The sequence below is a fragment of the Crocuta crocuta genome, unplaced genomic scaffold (genome assembly GCF_008692635.1).
Source record: "Crocuta crocuta isolate KB4526 unplaced genomic scaffold, BGI_CrCroc_1.0 scaffold348, whole genome shotgun sequence".
Classification (NCBI taxonomy): Eukaryota; Metazoa; Chordata; class Mammalia; order Carnivora; family Hyaenidae; genus Crocuta; species Crocuta crocuta.
Window position 1 is genome coordinate 4151892 of NW_027529573.1, and position 17621 is coordinate 4169512.

Consider the following 17621-nt stretch of genomic DNA (forward strand, 5'->3'; position numbering starts at 1 on the left):
CCTTGCGAAACTCAATGGCTTTAGTAGTCTTTTTGTATATTCCTTAGCATTTTCTACATAGATAATCATGTCTTTGAATAGACACTTTCTTTTCTTCCTTTCCAATCCATAAGACTTTTATTTCTTCTGTTGCCTTTTTGCACGGGTAAGGGCTTCCAGCACTGTGTTGAATATGAATGGTGTGAGCTGACATACTTACCTTGTCCCCGAGGTAAGTGTGATATTAGCTGCAGGCTTGTTGTAGCTGATGTTTATCAGGCTGATGACATCTTTCATATTACTCCTTCGCAAGTTTTTATGGTAAGTTGGTGTTACATTTTGCCATATGCTTTTCTGCATCAATTGATATAAACATGGATCTTTTTCTTTAGTCTGTTAATATGGTAGATTATATTGCTCGATTTTTTCAAATACTGAATAAGCCTTACATTCCTGGAAAAGCCCTACTCTGCTCTGACCGTGGTGTATAATTCTTTTTCTATGTTGCCAAATTCTATTTGATGATCCTTTGGTGATTATTCTTATGTCTGTTTTCCCTTAATCTATGGAATACTGTTTGTAGAGTCTCTTTCCTCATGTTATCTTTGTCCACTTTTGCTCTCAGGATAATACAGACTGCATCAAATGAGCTGGGAAGGGTTCTCTCCTTTAGTTGCCAGAAGTGATTGTGTACAGTCAGTATCATTTCTTCTTTAAATGTTTGATAGAATTTGCTATTGAAACCATCTGGACCTGGACATGCCATTTTGGATAGTTTTCAACTATGAATATAATTCTTTAGTAGTTCTAGGACTATTCAGGTTATCTGTTTCATTTTGGATGAGTTTTAGTGGTTTGTGATTTTTGAGTAATTGGACCATTTCACCTAAGTTGTTGAATTCATATGTGTAGAGTTGTTTGTAGTATTACCTGTATTCTTTTAATTTCTGCGGGCTCACTAGTTACGTTTCCGCTTTCATTCTGATATTGATAGTTTTTGCATTCCCTCTTATCTACTTGGTCTATCTGGACAGAGACTTATCAATTTTATTGATTTCTTTTAAAGAGAACCAACTTTTTGTTTCATTGATTTTTTTTTTTTTTAAAGATTCGTTTTAGGGACACCTGGGTGACTCAGTCAGTTGAGTGTCCAACCTCAGCTCAAGTCATGATCTCGTGGTTTGTGAGTTTAAGCCCCGTGTCGGGTTCTGTGTCTCCCTCTCTCTCTGCTTCTCTTCCACTCACACTCTGTCTCTGTCTCTCTCTCAAATAAATAAAACATTAACAAAAAAATTTTAAGACTTGTTTTCCTCTTTTCAGTTTCATTGATTTCTGCTCTACTATTTTTTTTCCTCTGTTTGTTTTGGTTTATTTTGCTCTATTTTTCTCTAGTTTCTGAAAGTGCAAGTTTAGATTATTAATATCAGAACTTTTTCTTTCTTTTTACATTTTTATTTTTAATTTTAAGTCGGCTCCATGTCCAGTGTGGGCCTTAAACTCATGACCCTGAGATCAAGAGTCACATGCTATACAGACTGAGCCAGCCAAGCACCCTTCGACCTTTTTTTCTAATAGAAACACTTAATGTGATAAAGCTATCTCTAAGGCTTTATCTATAGCCCACAAGTTTTATGTTGTATTTTCAGTTTTGTTCAGCTCAAAATATTTTTTAATTTCCCTTAAGTCTTCTTCTTTGACAATTATTTAGAAGTGTTGTTTAGTTTCTAAGTGTTTGGAGATTTTCCCGTTTTATTTTCTCATTTTCAAATCTAATTCCATGGTGGGCAGAAGACATGTTTTGCATATTTTCAATTATTTTGAATTTCTGAAGGTTTGTTTTACAACCCGGGGTATGGCCTATCTTGGGGAATGTTCTATGTGCATTTGACAAGAATATATATTCTGCTTTAGTTGGGTGTAGTGTTCTCTAAATGTTAGTTTTACTCAGTCAGTTGATGATGTTGTTCAATTCTTCTGTATCTTTGCTGATTTTCTGTTTACCGATTCTGTCAGCTACTAAGAAAAGTATGTGGAAGCCTCTGCCAATTCAGCCACTTCTTTCAGCTCTGTCAGTTTTTGCATCGTGTATTTTGAAACTCTGTTGATAAGTAAATACACACTTAGAATAATCTTATGTTCTTGATGAATTAGATCTTTTATCATTGTGTAATATTCATCTCCATCCCTGGTAATTTTCTTTGCTCTGAAGTCTAATTTGATCTTCATATAACCACTCCAGCTTTGTTTTTGGTTGTTGTTTTTTTTAACATTTATTCATTTTTGAGAGACAGAGAAGGAGCGTGGGCAGGGGAGGGGCAGAGAGAGAGGGAGATACAGAACCTGAAGCAGGCTCCAGGCTCTGAGCTATCAGCACAGAGCCCAGTGTGGGGCCCGAACCTATGAACCATGAGATCATGACCTGAGCTAAAGTTGGACACTTAACTGACAGAGCCACCCAGGCACCCCCTAGCTTTGTTTTGAATAGTGTTTGCATGATATATCTTTTTGTATCATTTCACTTTTAACTTACCTATATCATTATATTCGAAGCAAGTTTCCTATAGAAGCATCCAGTTGGGTCATGTTTTTTAATTCCATTCTGTCAATCTCTATATTTAGACCATTTATATTTAATACAATTATTGATACCTGTTGATTTATGTATGCCATATTTATATTTGTTTTGTTTGTTTTTTTTAATTTACATTACTCTGTTTACCCTTCCTTCATTTGGGTTACTTGAACTTTTTTTAAAAACCCTTTTTTAATGTATCTCTTTATATCTTTGACTAGATCTCTTTTTATAGCTCTTTCATGGTTGCTCCAGAGATTATAATGTACATACTTTTCATAGTCTGCAATCTACTTGACTATTGATATTTTACTAATTTAAGTGAAATGTAAAATCTTACCACCGTGGGATGACCTCCACCCTCATCTTGCATTTGTCTTGTATACTGCATCTACATAAAGATTCCATCAAACAGTGTTAGGAGAAGAATAGCCTATTATATTTACTGAGATATTTAATATTTGTTACTCTTCCCTCTTCCCTGATGTTCCTTGTTTCCTTTTAGTATCATTTCCCTTCTGTCTAAGTTTCTTTAACAATTATTTTAGTGTAGGTCAGCTGTTAATGAATTCTCTTTTTGTATTTGTTATGTATTACTAAATAATAAATTCCCCCAAATTTCATGGCTTAAACAATAAAAATTTATTAGCCCACCATTTCTATGAGTCAGGAACCCTGGCATGGCTCAGCTTGATCCTCTGCTTCAGAGTCTCTCTTGAGGCTGCAATCAAATTGTTAGTTATGGTTGAGGTCTTGTCTGAATGCTTGACTGGAGAAGAAACCACTTCCATCCTCACCTGATTATTGGCAGGATTTATTCCTTTTTAGTCTGTTGGACTGAGAGTCTGTTTCTTGCTGGTTGTTGGCCAAAGACTGCCCTACATTACTTGCCATGTAGGCCTCCCAGCATGGCTGCTTACCTCAGTAGATGTGCACACCAAGAAGGCCGTAGAGTAGAGTCTGAGTAGAGTTAGAGTCTGATATAACGTAATCACTGAAGGGACATCTATCACTACGCTGATGGTTAGAGGCAAGTCATAGGTTCTCCCTACCCTCAGGGAGAGGATAGATTGCATAAGGCATGAACAAGAGAGTATGTCTGTGATGATCTCAGGCTGCCAGTTTTCCTTCATCTGAGAATGTTTTTATTTCACTATCATTTATGAAGGATATTTTCACTGGACGTGGAATCCTAGGTTAGTCATTCATTTTTTTTTCCAACACTTTAAAAATAAATATCCATTTCCTTCTGGTATCTATGATCTGTGATGAGAAATCCTCAGTTTTTTGAATTATTATTTTCTCTATGCATAATGCATATTTATCTCTGGCTGCTTTCAAGATTTTTTTTTGTCTTTAATTTTCCATCATTTGAATATGATGCATCGAGTCATGGATTTCCCTCAATTTATTCTGTTTGTGGTTCACTCAGCTCCTTCCTTCCTTCCTTCCTTCCTTCCTTCCTTCCTTCCTTCCTTTCCTTCCTTCCTAATATAATTTATTGTCAAAGTGGCTAACATACAGTGTATATAGTGTGCACTTGTTTTTTGGGGTAGATTTGCATGGTTCATTGCTTACATACAACACCCAGTGCTCATCCCAATAAGTGCCCTCCTCAATGCCCATCACCCATTTCCTCCTCTCCCCCACTCCCCGTCCACCCTCTATATTTAAGAGTCTCTTATGGTTTGCCTCCATCTCTCTATATAACTATTTTTTCCCCTTCCCATCCCCCATGGTCTTCTGTTAAGTTTCTCAAGATCCACATATGAGTGAAAACATATGGTATCTGTCTTTCTCTGACTGACTTATTTCACTCAGCATAATACCTTCCAGTTCCATCCACGTTGTTGCACATGGCATGATTTCATTCTTTCTCATTGCCAAGTAGTATTCCATTGTATATATAAACCACATTTTCTTGATCCATTTATCAGTCGATGGACATTTGGGCTCTTTCCATGATTTGGCTATTGTTGAAAGCGCTTCTATAAACATTGGGGGTACATGTGCCCCTATGAATCAGCACCCCTGTATCCTTTGGATAAATTCCTAGTAGTGCTATTGCTGGGTCATAGGGGAGTTCTATTTTTAATTTTTTGAGGAACCTCCACACTGTTTTCCAGAGCGGCTGCACCAGTTTGCATTCCCACCAACAGTGCAAGAGGGTTCCCATTTCTCTACATTCTCGCCAGCATCTGTTGTTTCCTGAGTTTTAATTTTAGCCAATGAAATGACCAGTTTCATTAAGCTTCTTGATCTGTAGATTTATATCTGACACCAAATTTGGGAAATTTTCTTTCATTATTCCCTCCATGTGTTTCTGCTCTACACTTTCTCCTGTTGTTCATGGGCTCTGAATACATAAACATCAGGTCTTTTGGTATAGAAACACAGGTCCCTCGGGTTTGTCCATTTTACAGAAAACAAAACAAAATGTACACAACTCTCTTTTTTTTCTATTGATCAGATTGGATAATCTCTATTGCTTTTCTATCTTTAGGTCTGTTGATTTTCTTCTGTTATCTCCATTCTGCTATTGAGGCCATACTGTGAGTTTTTATTTCAGTCATTTGTTTTTAGTCCCAAATTTTTCATTTGCTCCTTCCTTTTTTAAAAAAAGGAAATTTTATTATTATTATTTTTAAGTAGGCTCCATGCCCAACATGGGGCCCGAACTCACAACCCTGAGATCAAGAGTCGTGTGCTCTACCGACTGAGCCAGCCCCTCATTTGCTCCTTCTTGATATCTGATGTGCTTCACCGAGATCTTCTTTCTTGCCATATTTGCAAGGGTCTTGCCCTTACTTGTAGCATTTTTAAGTAGCTACCTTAAGGTCTTTGGCAGACAGTTCCAACATTTGTGTCATCCTAGCACAACTCCAAAAGGCATTGGTGATTGCCTTTTCCCCTGCAGGTTGAGATTGTCCTAAAACAGTTCTCTGGTTGCTGGGTGACCTGGGCTTGTATCCTGGGCATTTTGAAATCTGTTATTGAATCGCATTAAACTCTGGGTCTTGTTAGACTCCTGTGGAGGGTGTTGGTGTTGGTGTTCAGGTAGGCAGTTGCCCTGGTTGGGGTTCAGGTCATAAGCTCTGACCAGCTTTCAGTATAAACTCCGTTTTCAAGGTTTTTGCCACACTCCTCAAGTCTGTCCCACAGGCGCACTGTTCAGGGGCCTGTTCTGGAACCGGGCAGCTGCCTAGCTTGTATTTAGGTTCTCATAATCTTTAGGGTCAGATCTACACCTGTGCACCTTAGTGGCGAATCCAGGAATTCATAAACGACTTTATGTGCTCCCCTTCCTGCCTGCGTCCCCACCAGTGTTCTTCAATCCCCAGGGCTCTTCGTTTTGGTCCCCTCACCAAAAAGCTGGGGCTTTACTTACACCCCCCCACCTCGCCTCACCTTTCCTACAGGGTCTCTCTCATCATGGACCGAGGGTCAGGGGGGAAAGGAAAAGAAAGAGCAGAGGGGCCACCCTGCCCTCATGGGGCCACATTTCCTCTGGTTACACCCAAAGTTTCCTTTCCCTCAGAGTTTGGACTCCTTCCCACCCTTGCTGCTGCTCTCACTGCCACTAACTCAGGATCACTTGTGGCCTAGAACATGAGAACAGAAAGGAGAGAATACGAAAAAGGAGGGCTTTTCTCTATTCTCTCTGAGTAAGAAGTATAGGGCTCCCCCCGGAGCTCTGTCTGTTCCCACTGATGCCCACTTCTTTTTCATGTTTTGGGCTGATGGACACCTGTCTGCGTGATTCCAGAGAGAGAAAAAAATGTGAAGCTCACTATTGATTTGGTGGCACTTTAAATTCTGGTTTTCTTCCCCAATCTGCTGGCTATTATTTGCTTTTCACATTCCTGAGATAGCTGTTCCATGCAGTCTGTCCAAGGTTTAGAGTTGTATCCAGCAGGAAGGATGGGGTGGAATGTGCTTACTCCATCTTACCTGGAGCCAGAACCCAGGATAGCAGGATATTTGTAAAAAATACTTAGTAACATTTGTTAAGTGAGCAAATGAATGAGGCATCAGAGAGTAGATCCTGACCTCTTCCCTGAGCACCCGACTTGGATTTCTATAGTCTTCAGGCCTTTTAGAAGGAAGTGCCTAAATAATAGAATCAACATCTGTATCCTTGGCGTCACCAACTAACATTCTTGTCTGCATATTCAGCGTGTTCAAACTGAACCCATTCCTCTTCCACCTAAGACCAACTTCTGCTTTCAGTTTCCCCATTTGCCACCGGTTGCCCATCCGCCATATTTTAACTGCTACTTGCCCCTTCCATGAGCTGCCCAGGCAAATAAGTTCTCTTTCTGGTAACATTTCTCCTGTCAGTTCTAGTTCATATATCTCCTTGCCACCCTAGTTCATATGTGTGGACTAATGGGGCTGGCCCAACCACAGGACAAGCCATGGTGTCACCATGCTGGTGACAATATAGAGAACCAAAAGTGGGGAGAGCCAGCTCAGAGAGTCTGTTTCTAGGGGAGACAGGGGTCAGAGGCTTAGAGCAGAGGAAGGAGCCACTATCAAGATTTTAGAGCCCAGATTTCAGAGCCCAGAGCCAGAGCCTCACCTGGCTTGTTGAGGCCCAGGCATGTTAGCACAATAGTAGCTCCCGAGAATGGGGCTTCTGGTGGGTGTCCTGGGAATGATCAGGCTTCAGTGAGCTTGACCCTGGGCCTTCAGGGCTGCTTCTGAACGGGTGCTAGTAACAGCCACCCCGCTATCCCACATCCTCCTCTCTGGCCCAGCTGACTATCTCCCAAAAGGCAGCCCTGAGCCCGTCACCCCCTGTTCAGAGGCCTGGGCTGACAGTTCTCAGCTGCCTTCCAAGTTCCAAGCCCTCCACCATTTATTCCTCCTCCTTTACCACTCGTACCTTCTGCTCCAGCTCAACTGGGCTCTCCCCTTGGCACCAAAGAGCTCCACACCTTATCTCCACACCTTTGCTCATCCCATTCTCTCTGCCTGGAAGCACTCCCCCCCAAGTCTCTGCCCATCAGAGTTGTATTCCTCAGGAGACCGCTCAGCTGCAGCAGATGCCTTTATGCCCCCCAGTCTTGGTCATAGGCTGGTGGCCTCCGTGTGCTCCTTCTTAATCCACCTTAGCCAGTAGCCACTAGTCATACGAGCTCGTAAATGCCTTGAAGGCAGGTGTGGTGTGACCCTCCTCTGTTCAGCCCCTGCCATCCTTGCACACAGGTCCAGCTCAGCAGTCACTGTGGGTGCACACAGGGTGCATGGAATCAGACTGGGAGATGTGCCGTCTCTAGAAGGTCTCTCAGAGAAGTGGGGGCGGGGGTGGCCGTGATACCAGGGCACTCTTGGGACCCCTGCTGTGAAGACGAGGCTCGCTTTGTAAACGGAAGACCCTTTTGTCTGTGACATGGCCTGTTTGTTTTTCCCTTCGGTGTTAATACTCTGAAGGGTCAGAAAGTAGGAAACAACCCCATTAAGCATGAGCTTCTGAGGGCTCTGTCTGCGGCTGACAGCGAGAGAGGAACTGCAAGATAAAGGAGGCTGATACCGGTTCCGGCCGATTCTTCTCCCCTTTGCAGAGCCCTGAATGACAAGCAGATCTCTCAGCTCCAAGCAGGCAGTCACGTTCGTGATGAATGTGTCCCTGGACAGAGGGGCTTGTTGAGTGATATTTACCAGGGTCTCTGTGAAGGGCCCTCAGCCCCCAGGAGAGCATTTCAACCCTGCAGCTGCGCGCCTGCTCAGCTGCTGCCCGTGAGGCGGAGAGCGGGATGCGAGCTCGCTCCCTGCTCCAGCAGGATGGGAGCCTCGGTGATTTGTGGAGGTGCTCAGATGGCTCCCGCTTTCCCTTGCTTCCTGCATTCACCCCTTCCCCCTCCTAGTCAGACCCCAGCTGGGAGGGACAGGCTTGGAGCCTTAGTAGGAGAGGACAAGCGGGCCAGCCCACACCAAGGACCTGGGCTCACGCCTGGCTCTACCACTTGGGGCCCTTTGGCCAAGTTCCTTGGCTTCTCTAAACCTCAGTCTCCTCAGAAGTAAGATGGAGACAATAGGAGCCACGTCACAGACAATGAGATGGAAAATACTTTGCATATTATAAAGCGCTCTCCAGCTTAAGCCATTCATTCGTTCACCAGTTTCCTGTCGCAGACTTACTGCATGCCAGGCCCTGGGCCGTTCAGATCGTGTGGGCCCGGAACGCAGGCTAGTGGCCTTACTGGCTGCTGGCGTGGTTCTGGGGTAGCGGGCCCGCCAGGCAGGCCTCCGTGCCCTGCTTGAAGACCACTCCGCTCTCAGAACCTTTAGGGCTTCGGTCCTGGGAGCCTTCTGTGAGGAACATGGCTGAGTCGGGGCTCTGGTGCCTAATTACTGGCTGGGCCAGTCTGGGTTCTCCAGAGAAATAGAACCAATAGGGTGCTTGCACGCGTGCGCACGCGCGCACATGCACACACACACGCGCACGCACGCGCGCACACACACACACAGCTGCTTGTTACGAGAAACTGGCTCACATGGTTATGAAGGCTGTGAAGTCCCAAGTGCAGTCCCAAGTCCCTGTGCAGTCGGCCCACTAGGACCCAGGAGAGACAATGGAGTAAGTCCCAGTCTGAGTCCAGGTGCGAAAGCAGGAGAAGACGGATGTCCTGGCTTGAAGACGGTCAGGGAGAGATGGAATCCTCTCTTACTCAGCCTGTGTGCTCTGTTCAGGCCCTCGGTGCTGTGGACACCCATGGTAGGCAGGGCAGTTTGCTTTCCTGTCCTCAGATTCAGATGTTAATCTCATCCAGACACACCCAGAGTCAAGCCGGNCGTTCACACAGACCGTTGAAGCCTTTCTGGCAGCTTCTCATACTGTGTGGCTTCAACGACCCAGTGAGGGGCTCGTTGCCCTTCCTGTGGTGACACTCTGATGGCACGGGTTCACCAGCCTGTTTGAAGCAGGTCAGGTTCACCTTAAACCCACATGTTGATGTGCAGAACCTGTCCCCTCTGGGTGACAGGACGCCCATCCCTCTCTAGGCCCCACTTCTGCAGCACTGAGAGGTTTGTGCCTGGTGCCTTGTCCTCCAGGGCCCGACGCTCTCTGTCTTCCACCCTGGCTCTTAGTCAGCCGGAGACCATAAGCAAAGTCATCGTCTGGGGGCTGGGGGCTACCTGTGGGCTGGATTTCCACAAAGTCTGAGTGTGACCCTCACGCCGAAGGAAGGAAGCCAGGGCTGCTGTGTCAGCCTCAGGGCCCTGTGAAGTGTCGCCACACCTGTGAGGTGTAAGGGGGGTGGCAGGCCCCAGGTGGGCAGCGCTGCCTCAGACGCGCTGGCTCCTTCCCCCACCTTCTGGGTCACATCGGGCCACAGGTGTTCCGCTTTTACGGTTCATAAGCCTTTGGTCATTTTAATCATGCTGATGAATCTAGGCACCCCTTGGGTATTTCTGTTTATTTAAACCCCATCGTAGATGTTCTGTTGCAGTCTGTCATAGGGGAAATAGGAATTTATTAATTTGAAAATTGCAATATCCTCATGGTGAGCTTACAGAATGGGCCCCCATCAGCAATGCTTCTCAAGCCTGCACTTCAGACAGGGCCGCTCTGTCCGGCATTGCAGCCACTTGTAGGCGTGTCCGTGTCCCCATGGGCAACTTGCCTTCTCAGGCCGCATGTCCCGTGGCCGTGGCATGGTGCCTGGCACACGTCAGGCGCCCAGTTACCGTTTCTGGAACAGGCTAGACAGGCACATGAGTTGGGTTGTTTGCACATGGCCCCGGGCCCCGGGCTCCGCTCTGGCTGTTGAGCACCTCCTGCGGCCTGGTGTCTGGATGCGGAGCGCAACTCGGGCAGCACCTGCTGTAGAGCTCACAGCCACGTGGGGGCGACAGCCAGCAATCGCCAGCTGGCACACATCCTGAGAAGCACTCCACTGAGGAGGGAAGGGGGTCGCAGGGACGTCAAGGGGGCTCCAGGCCACGCCCGCCTCAGGGGGGCCCTTGTACGGGGCCTCCGTGGGGCAGGGAGGTGGCACTGGACCCCCGCGCAGGCATCTGCCGCTGAGCATGTCTGTCTCTGATCCACTTACCCCGCGATTTCCCTCACAGGCCCTGCGCCAGCAGCGAGACTGAGAGCGAAGCCGGGGACCTCACAGACCAGCAGTTTGAAGAGATGAACAACAAGCTCAACTCGGTTACTGACCCCACTGGCTTTCTGCGGATGGTCCGCCGCAACAACCTCTTTAACAGGTGCGTGCGGCCTCTGTCCTCCGGCCGGCTGCGGGCTCGCAGCTTCCAGCTGCCGCCCCTTCCCTCCAGTTGGGCTTCTGGCCTGTGGCACGAGTTTCCACAGCCCCACGCTGGTCAGGGCCTCGGGGCCACAGCGGCACCCCTGGGTCGTGTGAGGAAAACGTGACAGGCTGGACGTGGCAGTCTGCATTTGTGTGGGGTGGGAGGTCCAGGGGCCGGCTGTCCCAACAACAGGCAGAATCCGGACGGAACAGTTCCAGCTACTTCTCGGCCACCTTCTGTCAATGACCTGTGGGCCAGCACCGGGGACTGAGGGAAGCCAAGGACAGCAGGGATGCCAGCCCTCCTTGGAGGAGAACTTGTCCAGACCCCAGCCCAGCCATCCAACCTCAGACCCAGTCTCTCTAGTACTTGAACAAAAAGGGCTTAAACTTGCCAGCCAGCACACCCTTGTATCTTTTCATCAGGCGTAATAGCCGAGCTGCATCCAGATAAATGGGGGCAGGCAGGGGGGGTGAGGGGCAGCTGTCCCGCTATCATTTGGTGTCCCGGCCACAATCTGGGAGTCACATTTAGATAAACCTTTCCAGAAAGACCTCCCAGACTCTCGGTTCCCTGCCACAGCCTTGACTTTAAAGGGCAGCAGGTCAAGCCTGGAACGCAGGAGGGAAGTGACTGGACCCGGCCTGGCAGCCCTGCTGTACATGGTCTGCCCTGTCCGCTCCAGCTACGGGCCCTGGTTCCTCCCGTTATTGTGCTGTCAAGGTGACAAATGCATGTTTACTTTCCCAAGGGCTTGCCATGTGGGACGGGAGCCAGGGGCTGGGGATGTAGGAATTGGCAGCCTGGTTGGAGGGAACGACAGCTTCAGGCTGGTTTATCTCCCCGTCCTTTTTGTTTCGTGTGGGGACGTGGCCAGATGGGCTCACATCCCTCTCTGTCAGCATCTCTGCCTGGGAAGCAGGTGACTCTTGACTGCCAGGTGATGCCATCATGGTTGGGGACTATGGCGTGAAGGGCTCGTGTCCTGCTTTTGCGGTTCACCAGCTGTGTGAACGGTGCCAGGCCGTTTTCCTCATCCCCAGAGTGGGGACAGGCTTTTTACCTTGAAGGGTTCCCTGACAGTGGGTATTAAAGGAGCTGATATGTAAATAACACACCGGCCGGCCCCCCAGTGCAGAGGAGGCACCGTACCCCTGGCGGCGTTCTACGGTTTTGAGTAAAGTGGGAAGGACAGTGCTAAGCTGGAATTCCTAAGATAAGGAGGGGGGATAGACTTCGAAAGGGATAAGACTTGCGTGCAGCAGATGGCGGCCACCTAGGGCCGTGGCCTCACCTGCCCTTCCTCTTCTGATCTCACCTCAGGTCTCTGACGTGAGAGAATGGTAAGGGCGGGCCATCAGGCGTCCATGGCCAGTGGTCGGGAGCCCTGCATTCAGGGCTGAGACCCTAGGTCAGCATCCCTGGGTGGCAAGGGGTATGAACTGTGGGTCAGGGAGCTGCTCGTTTTGGGAAAATGGTTTTTGTGCTTCAGATCTGCTCTGACATAGGTCCGATGGGTGCAATAGTATGGATTAATTTGTTGGTTCATTTACACAGTGCAGTCTCAGCTGAAGGTGGGCCAGCCTTGGGGCTGGGTGGGGAGCCTGGGCCTTGCTGCCCACTGCTCCACGCTTAGTTCCCTCAGCAGCATCCACAGACACTTCCCATCCTCACCTTCTAGAGGTTTCGGAGGGCAGATGCATGAGGGAGACAGCCCGTGTTTGTTCAGGCTCCATCAGCCAGCCCATAAGGCCCAGGACAGTTTGCCGAGTGCCCTCTGCCGCCCCCCTCCCCCTCCCCAGTGCTTCCAGGAAGGAGGTTCTGGCTTCCACCCAAGGGGGCAGAGCTAAGGAAGGGACCACAGATGCCGAGGACCACGAGATGACACGAGATGACAAGGACACTTGTCAGCTAGAGCAGCGCAGGCCCTTGCTAACATCCAGTCCAGCCTTGCATTTTCACAGCTGAGGGGCACCCAGGGGTCAGGGGCCAGAGGCCCACACGGGAACAGTGCCGAAGCTGGATTTCAGGCCAGGCGCCCCAGCTGCCCTGCCAGCCTCCGCCCCCACCCCCCCACCCCTCCCCGTCCCCTTCACCTCAACCACTACCAAGTGCCCTGCCCTGGATCCCAGGCCTCCCTCCCTGCCCCTTCCATGCCCAGCGATGTCATCGACATCCCACCAGGGGAGCTGCTCTGTCTCTGAACAGAAACGGCTAAGTGGCTTTTGCAGACTCCTGATACTAAGGACTTGCAGAGTGCTCCCCCCGCCCCGCCCCCCTGCCCGCCAAGAGCCTGCAGAGGTGAAGTGGAGGCAGCCATGTGTGCAGGGCCTCGTGTGCAGGGGCCAGCACTGGCTCCCTCCCCGGGGCTCTCCGGCTCGGTGATTTGTGGGTTCTTTGGCCTGTTTGTTCCGGGCTGTGGTTTGCTGGACTGGTCTGGCAGCAAGGCCGCCACGGCTGGTGCGTCTCATGAGGCCTGGCATCAGTCTTCTCCTTGCCTCCCCAGGCTGGCTCCTCATTCTGTCTGTGGGCCTGAGGCCTCCACAGCACTGGTTTCTTCTCACCCGTGCACTTTGGTAGAAGACACCTGAGTACAGGGCAGGGACCCCTGATGAGAAAAAAGCAGGACTCTTCTCTCCTTTAGCACCCAGACCCGGGGGCGGGCCCACACGACAGAGAAGCAGGCCTCAGAGACGCTGCCCCTCAGCCTGCAGAATGTTCTGGAAGTTGTGCTGAGGGCTGGAAAGCCAGTGCCCATGCATGTGTGGTAGAGGGTGTGTGTGTTTGAGGAGTGTGTGTATATGTGTGTGCATGCGTGTGTGTGCGCACGCATGTGGGGCTCAACCTGGGGGCATTCGGGCCACAGTTGCTACAGGAAAGCGGGGGAAGAACTGGACAGCTTTCATCTGGATTCAGGGTCCCGGGGCGGCACCTTGGCATTGAAGCTGTGCCCGTCCAGGGTCAGTTAGGCCAGGTCTCCCAGAGAGCAATGTTCTGATTTCTGTTGCTGCCACCAGCACAGTGTGCACCCTGCATCTTCACTCTCCACACACGCGGCTGTGCGTGTGACACAGCGTGCCGAGGGGCTTCCCTGTTGCCCAGAGAGGAGTGGCTGGAGCCTAAGTGGTGGACAAAGAAGTGTTAAGTGTCCTCATCCTAGAGAGAGGGGACCTAAGGGGCCAGGGCCCTCCCTCAGGTTTCTGCCCCCAGGAGAATCCTCACAAGGGCTGGGTTCCTGCAAGAAGCGAGGGGAGTGTCACCATCCCAGGGAAACCAGCCTCCTCTGACTGTGGGGCAGGGAGAGGAGCCCGGGTGAGAGCGGGCGGCCATGGCATGGTCTGCACAGCCATGTGTAGTGTGGCTCCCGCATGGGCCTTTCCCGATAGGTCTGTCACATGGACTCAGCCACTGAGGGACCATCTGCTGGGCAGAGCACCTCAGTAATGAGAGTCGTGGGGGTGCAGCCTGGGGGGCCTGGGGGGCCACCCCCCAGGTCTGGCTGCCCCATGTTGGGGACAGAGAGTCACCTGGAGGGGCATTGGCAGCACTTGATTCCTTCCCCAGGCCCCCTCCCCAACCCCAGAGAGTCAGGCCTTGGCAGTGGGGAGGGAGGAGGGCTCCAAAGCCTGCCCTTGACCTTCAATTTCATGAGCAAAAAGGCTGGTCTGCAGGGGAGGTAAGACGGAATGAGATGTGCACCGGAGAAGAGGCTGGGGACCACTTGTGCCCCAGATTCCTAGAGGCCTGGGAAAGAAATAAGGCTGACTCCACAAGCTCAGCCCAGTCAGTACACCGGAAAGCATGTAGACCCGTGTTTCTCTGCATTTGTGTCCTGTGTGGGTCTGCATGGATGCTTGGCTCCGGTTCTTTATAAACATCCATATCACACGGGCCTCCAGCGCCGCCCAAAGCAGGCTGCAGCAATGCCACAGAGGCCTGCCACTCACCGGGAGGCCCCACACAGGCGGTGCTCTGGCTATAGCCGTGGTCCGTGTGCCTAGGCACTGCGGTGCAGCACAGGCGGGGAGGGGGCCTGGGGCTTTGGGGCCAGGCACACCTGGATTGGGGAACTTTTAGTAGTGGGTGACCTGGAGCCTTTTATTTTTCCATCTGGAAACTGGGGATGACAGTGGGAGGTGTTAGGAGGATGCCACCAGTGTGATGACAGACAGATCTGCTGTGTAGTAAGCAGTTTCCTTCTGTCCCCACCCAGGTCTGAGGTTTCCATGGCACCGATAACCCTTTTGTGTGGTGGTTGGAGTGGGGGGTGGTGAACAGACTCTCTACCCCATTACTTGACTAGAGAGCTTGATGCTTCCTCCCCTTACAGCCAGAAAGACCAAATAAACTACCCAACTACTACTCATTACTCACCAAGAACCCAGCACTGTGCTTAGTGCTTTACATGTATTATCTGAGTCAATCCCTACAACAGCCATGGCAGGTACAATGCATCCCCTTTTTATAGATGAGGGCCCTGAGGCTCAGAGAGGCCAAATTAGTTGTCCAAGGTCACACAGCTAGTAAGCAACGGAGGCAGCATTAGGATCCAGGTCTGCCCCTCTACAAAGACAGTGCTCATGCCCCAGATTCCTAGCCATCTAATAACACCCCTGCCACATGATCATTCCCTTTGCTTGAACTCCTCCAGTGACAGGGAACTCACTACCTGTTTCTATCTTTGAACAACACTAATATGGCTCTGGGTATTCTTTATAAGCCAGTAGGTGAGACTTCTCAGGCTTATTAGGTACAGGGGAGGGGGAAGGCTGGCTCACAAACCACATATGGGGGCAAGGCCCCCTGGAGAAGGGTTTCCCTGTGTTGCTGGACATGCATCAGTTAGACAGGCCACCACACGCAGGATCGTCTTTTCTTCTCTCTGTCCCAGGGCATATGATAAGCCTGTCCCCCCACTGACTGCCTGGCTTGGGCCATCTATCCCAACCGCTGACTGTGGTCAGGAGGTAAGGCCCATGCCAGGTGGCCTGGGCATCAGGTTTTCCCGAGGTGACCATCTGCAGGCGCAGCCATGGAGCCTCATGCGCATCACGCAAAGAGCACATGGTCACGGCACAGGACCCCAGGTGGGGGAGGGTGGGCCCAAGCCCTCTTGGTAGAGCTTAGTGTCACAGCCATTCACCTAGGCCATGAACCTGCATGCAAACCCAACATTCCAAGCAAGAGGAGAGAAGAAGCCATGTGCAGCCCCAGGCTGGCCTTGAGCTAAAGAGGAGCCAGCCTTGATGGGAAGCCAGGGTCTCTGCCTGGGCCCACCCAGCCCCGTGGCTTTTCTCCTGAGGAGGGAGCCAGACCCGGAGAGCCAGGCGCTCAGTAATTAAGGAGGGGACTAGGCAGAAAGTGCCGACAGCTTATTGAATAAGTACTTAAAATGCATTTGACAGCCTTCATCTCCCAGAGGAGACAACCCTTCATGGGAAGATGTTCAGCAGAGAGTCACTGAATGGTATCAGAGTCCTTTGTAAATTGAATTGAACCATCTCTGGCTACTTGAATATAATGGATTTGCCAATTAAATTCTTCCACTGGTACCTTACACCCCAGGTACTTGCTCAAATCTCAAGCCAGCTCCCATCCCTCAGAAGACTCAGTCCAGAGGTCGGAGTCCTCGAGGGGATTTTCAAGCGTCCTGGGCAGGGCTGAGGGCAGGGAGGCCGGAACCACACAGCTCCACGCACCGTCTGCCTGGGGCTCTCCCAAGGGCAATGCTTGGCTGTGAGGAAGCCCCTACTGATGAGGTGGAGGGGCTCTCAAGGCTTGAGAGGAGCAGAGGCAGGACTCCCCCGGGGACCAGGCAGCCTGACTCACCCCTGCAGCTGTGAGCACAGACAGTAAGCTGCCCAAAGTAGCTGTTAGAAAGTGAGAATGTCTGATGAAGACACCCCGGGAGGGTGAGGACCCCTTGCTTGAGCTGAAGAGGAAAGATGGCTGAGAAAATGAGACCACATTTGCAGCAGGCTCCCCTCCATGGGGAGCAGTCTCCTCCCTCCTCCCTGCCCCCTGCACAGCCCTGACCTGGAGGCCAGGTCCGCTCACAGAGGGTCCCCGGAAAGCGGCGCTCCGTGCAGGGTCGGCCACGGTTGGGGGGAGGGGGGGACAGTGCACTCCAGATGGAAGTTCGGGCCCTGAGATGGAAATAGCTCCAGGCCTTGGGTTCCCCAGAGAACACAGGCCCCCCTCCAGGCTGCAGGCTTCCTGTTGCCTGACTGCACTGCAGAGGAGCACCCACCCCAGAGGAGGCCCCCATCAGGTACTTCCCTTCCTGCCCCCACCCCTGCTGGTGCTGAGGATGCCAGGGCTGGGTGTGCCCTGCAGTGAGTGTTCCTGGTGAGCTTACTCCACAGCCCTACACCTGGATGGAAAGATGCCCCCCCGACACACACACACCGAGTGCCTGGTGGGAACTGAGAGCGCAGGGGTGGGGCTCAGGAAGGAGGTGGGAAAGGAGAGCGAACTCCATGGTGGCCCCAGGCCTCCTGCCTCCTCCCCCCTCCCCAGAGGGGGTCCTATTCCCAGTCTTCCAGGGTTCGGGTCCCACTGCATGTGGGGAAAGCCAAAGCCGGCCTGCTCACATGCGGCGAGGGTAGCGCTCAGCTCCGGCTGCTGGTTCCTGACTCCGTGCAGCAGGGACAGTGGGACGGGATCTCCAGGCCCGGTGACTGGCTGTTCCTGGACGTGTCAGGCTTGAGCGGGCGTTTCCACCTGCTCGGTCCGCTCTCCATGTTTGGATAAGAAAGCGCAGAACCGATGTGTGTGTGTGTTGCGGTGGGGGTGCCTGGCGCGGCCA

At 50.8% G+C, this 17621-nt stretch overlaps 1 protein-coding gene across 1 annotated transcript in view; it reads left to right on the plus strand.

The window, feature by feature from the left end:
* The window catches only part of TTC28 (tetratricopeptide repeat domain 28), a gene marked incomplete at its 3' end in the record, with an annotated part of 610006 nt that overhangs the window by 559867 nt on the left and 32518 nt on the right, over positions 1 to 17621 (plus strand). Inside the window, 1 exon segment of the mRNA XM_077761493.1 lies at positions 10631 to 10771. Coding sequence (XP_077617619.1) covers positions 10631 to 10771 — 141 coding nt within the window.